General features: G+C 58.6%; 1 protein-coding gene across 1 annotated transcript in view; it reads left to right on the forward strand.

Moving 5' to 3' along the window:
• CEP295NL (CEP295 N-terminal like) overlaps positions 1-4,434 on the forward strand; it is a 9,125-nt gene extending 4,691 nt beyond the window's left edge. The window contains exon 3 of the mRNA XM_027770747.1: positions 4-4,434. Coding sequence (XP_027626548.1) covers positions 4-1,416 — 1,413 coding nt within the window. The 3' untranslated portion in view covers positions 1,417-4,434. The remainder of the gene's footprint in view (positions 1-3) is intronic.
• Positions 4,435-4,495: the final 61 nt, after the last annotated feature.

Genomic DNA, 4,495 nt, shown 5'->3' on the forward strand with positions numbered 1-4,495 from the left:
GAGGGGCCTGCCTCTGAACAGCCTGGCCAGCCAGAGGCAGCGGGACACCCCCAGGCCAAGGAGAAGCACAGAGCAGCCCCCAGAGCAGAGAAGAACCGCAGGGGAGAGCCCATCAGGCAGCAGACCTGGCCCCCCAAGGCCCGGAAGAAAGCAGGGGGCACAGGGAGGCAGGGAGCTACCAGAGCCACAGGCCTGCCCGCCCCCGGCCTGAGCCCCCCTGAGAAGAGTAAAGGAAAGCGATTGCCTTCACCCAAGGCCGGTGGTGCCAGCGGCCGCCATGCCGGTGGCCCTCGGGCAAGCAGAGGGCTGTACCCGCAGAAGCCGAGTCCGCTCTTGATCACAACCAGAGCGAGCAAAGGCCTGGACGGGAGGCCAAGAGGCAGAGCCCTGGAAGGGACGAGGCCGCTGGGCAGGGGGACTACTCGTTTTGTCCAAAGCCTGAGGAGCGCTCCGCGGGATCAGAGTCCAGACGACAAGTGGAAAGATCTAGAACAACTCTGGCCAGTTGGCTCGACACATGGAAGGAGCGCTGTGCCCCGGGCGTCTCCGCGTGAGCGCGAGCATCCTGACAAGAGCAAGTGGCAGAAAGAGCTCGAGTTTGCCTTTGAAGAGCTGTTTAACACCAACCGGAAGCTAAAAAAACACTTGAGTTTGTACCTCAAACCGAGGCCCGGCGTAGGCCAGAGCCACATCTCAGAGGTGCGGGAATACAGCATGGAGGCCCCGAGAGAGAAGGGGGTGATGGGCGCCGACACGCTGCCCACAGGGGCATCTGGGAGCCCCGTAGAGGTGCATGCCCCCCAGACACCATCCAAACCCGATTTGCGACAGTTACTAAGCCAGATCGGAAACCTGAAACATCCGATGGCCAGGCCCACGATGAAGAACGAAGGTCAGACATCATCGTGTAAGGTAGGAGCGCTTCTCAGTGAAGAGGACTTCCTCTCCTGCAGTGCGGGATCTGGACAAGAAGCCCCCAAACCGGCCACACTGGGGGAGGGTTCGCATCAGCTTCTCCTGCCGGAACAGGTGGATGGAATCAACTTGACGACATCAAAGCAGAAGCTTAAAGCGGAGATGGAGCAGAGGAGGCAGAAGCAGCTGGAATTGCTCGAACAAACCGAACACCCGAATCTAAGCTTGGAAATCCACTACACAGCCGAGCTAGAGGAAGAGAGGCGGCAGCAGAGACGAGATCGCCTGGCCATTCTGAAGTCCTACTCCACCAGCCACCAGGAAAACAGGGGGTCCTGCTTCAGCACCTCTTCCCCCCTGTGCACCAGTGTCCTTGAGGACTGCAGCCAGGATCAGATGATCCGTGACCTTAAACAGCAGATTGTAGAGCAGAGTGAGTTGCATAAGCAGTTTCTTGAAGAAGCCAGGAAACGCTTGCAAGAGTTTCAGAAACTGTGTTAGAGGCCGGAGTCCCACCCGGGATAAATACATCACTGATAACTCCTACCCAGAACTGGCACTTGGTCTTTAAGCTCTGTGTTTGCGCCTTCGCCTTTATCCCCTGAGAACCCAGGAAGCTCAGTAGAACAGACGGTTGTGACATGATCCTCCAGGGCAAGTTCCGTTGCAGGAACTGAGCCCTCAGCTTGCCTGGAGAACTGCGTCCCGGTTGGGAAAACTGCTTCACACAGACACTCAGGGAACCCCCACGAGAGCCAGGAAGTGGGTCTAGGCGGGGACCCCAGAGTGGCTCTGAGAGCTAGGTGTGTTCACGTGCTTTGCAAAGTCCAGGTCAACTCAGCAGGTCAGAAGTTTTAGCTGAATAAACACAGGACTTTCAGGGGCGCGCAAGGTCAGACAGACACAGTTTCAAAGGAGACTTCATTGGTTGTTCAGTCACTCGCGAGGCGGCGGAAGAGTGGACGGAAGCCTCTCTGACTCTTTCCAAAGCTACAAAACAAACACCCTTTGCTAAGGTGTCATTTAACCCATTCTTACATCTTCAGTTAGGACAGAAGAGAGAAGAAAGGCAAGCCGGCCCTGCTGTGTGACTCTGGGACTGGCAGTGGGGGTGGCTGTCCAGAACGTTTGGTCACCTTCCTGCCCGCTGGCTTCCCCTCTGACCCAGCAGCCATGACAGCCGTGGAGACCCCACCTGGTAGAGTTTTTTCTGCTAATTGCAGGCTTCCGAGTGGTGTAGGGGTTGACCAACTTTTTCTGCCAAGAGCCAGAGAGTAAATACTTCCATCTTTGCCAGACACAAGATCTCTGTGGCAACTACCCAGAGTCGCTCCACTGTTGGGACTCAGAAGGGGCTGGAGGTGACATGGAGATGCTTGGGCGTGGGTGTGTCCAGTAGCCTCGGCCAAGGCAGCATAGGCTGGATTCGGCCTGGGCCTCCCGCCTGCTTCCCTCCCCCCGCCCACGTTCCTCAGCGCCTGACAGGGGCCAGCATTGTCCGTCAGGACATGTCGCATCACTAGCCGGGAACGGCCTTGTTAGCGCGTCTGTATTTTGCAGACGATGCAGTGAACATCTCTGTTCACTGTGGGAGACACCACCCACATCCGAGACCCAGGTATTTGCTGCCCACTGTCTTCCACCTGCGTGCCACTTCGCTCTCCTGTACCCCAACCCTCTCAGCGACCTGCCTGCTCCCTGGGCTTGTCCCCACCTTTATCATGGACATACAGTGATGGGGACTGTCGTGCTTGGTCCCGTGTTAACTGTGAGAAGGCTGAAACTTGTCTCCTGAAAGCTCTTGCCGCCTTCTCCCGTGTGGGGGGAGAGGTCACCTGCTGATCCCCACCGCAGGGCACTCGGTCCCGTGACTCTGTCAGCCTTTTCTCCAGGGCCATAGCTGCTTCTGTGTTGTGCTTGTTTCCAAAGAGACCAAAATCCTTAGTGCATTGACCTCAGAAGGTCAGGTATCAAAAATGCTTTTGGGAATTAATCCCAGGTTCCGGCACTGATTTGAAAAGAGAAGGCTTTGGCGGTTGTGAACACCGCAGCTGGGTTCTTGTTTCCGCCTCTTCCCGGGAAAGGATGGCTTGCCTTTGTAATGTTCGTCATTGACAAGTGACAGACACTGAGCTCCAGTCACTGGCGACAAGCAGGAGACCCGCACCCCAGCACCAGCTTGGAGGGGGAGTCAGGCAGTAAGGGGGCGTGCTGAGGGCGTCCCTGCAGCCCCGCGCCAGGCCCCCCGGAGCACACGAAGCTCGCGCACCTACCACATTGGTGCCGATGGGTGCCAGCGAGTGCGCCCACTGGGCTTGCTGGTCTTGCTTTTTGATTTTAGTAAGTTGTTAGTGGTTTCAGCAAGGAACCTTCTGTCCCACATTTCCATCACGGCTTCCCCCAGGTCCGACATGGCTTTTCCACTTCCGGTACGGAAAGTGTGACTGTGGCCTGGGCCGTGTTGTCTGCTTCCGGAACGTCGTGGGTTAGGGTTGCAAAGCCACTCGGCGATGCAGTCGAAGCCCACTGTGGGTAAGAAGTCGGGGTCAGAGGGCTGCTGTCATTCCCGAGCCAACGACAGGGACTTGGGGACCTGTGCCGTACTCCTCCCTGGTGCCAGGGTTGGAGTTGGTGCTCAGTGTTGCACAGCACAGGGAGCTGGGGGCACCCGTTGGTCCCTGTGGCACCGTCCCTGTCCAGGGAGACGGAAAGGGTCCCGGGTTTAAAGCTGCCAGCCTGGAGCGACCCCCATCGAGCAGCCAATGCCTTCCTGACGCACTGGCAGCCACGGTCTAAGGAGCGGACAAGCTGTCTCTAGGACTGTTTTTGTTTCCATTTGCAGAGGTAGTTGTTGTGGCCCGTGTGTTCTAGGTAAGGAATCGCCCCTCCTTGGCCACACTTGAGCTAAAAGTGGGTGTGGGGGGGCGAGTGGCAAGACACGGGGGAGGATGACTCATCTCTGCCCGGACAGCCACACCCTCACTGTCCCCTGGCAGCAGGACGAGACACCCTGCCCTGTCCCACCTGTCTCGCAGAAGGCCGACAGGGTGAAGCCTAGTGTTGTTGGGTGACACCACAGCCCTCCAGGAGCTCCCCAAAAGAGGGCCCTCAGTGACCCCTGTGGAGGTGTCATGGGTGACTCCCTCACAACCTCAAGGGCCGGGGGTCCTGGAAGACCCTGTCTTGGCTCCCCTCCTGTCACCCTGATGTGGCTGGTCTGGTGCAGCCTTGAGCCTCCCAGGCCCAGCCCCGTTCTAGGTACCTGGCAGCTCCACCCCGTGCCAGCGCAGTGCCCAGAACCTGGCCAGCATCTGACCATGCTCAGTGATGTGGGCAAGGGGGCGAGGTCTCGGTGCCTCCACAGGTACAGCCAGGTAGTGAGGACCGGACACGGGCCTGTGTGTCCTCACCCTCCGTCTCCCTCCCTGACCCTGCTTCCAGCGGCGTTTGCCAGTGTGTCCTGCCCCCTGTCCCTGCCTCACTGCGTTTGCTGGAACCTCTGTCACTGCCCCCTTCCTCACATCCCTGCCTCATGGCCGCTCTTACCGAAGCACTGGGCGCCGGGGCTGGTCAGGGTGCC

Source organism: Tupaia chinensis, unplaced genomic scaffold (genome assembly GCF_000334495.1).
Source record: "Tupaia chinensis unplaced genomic scaffold, TupChi_1.0 Scaffold000159_1, whole genome shotgun sequence".
Lineage (NCBI taxonomy): Eukaryota > Metazoa > Chordata > Mammalia > Scandentia > Tupaiidae > Tupaia > Tupaia belangeri.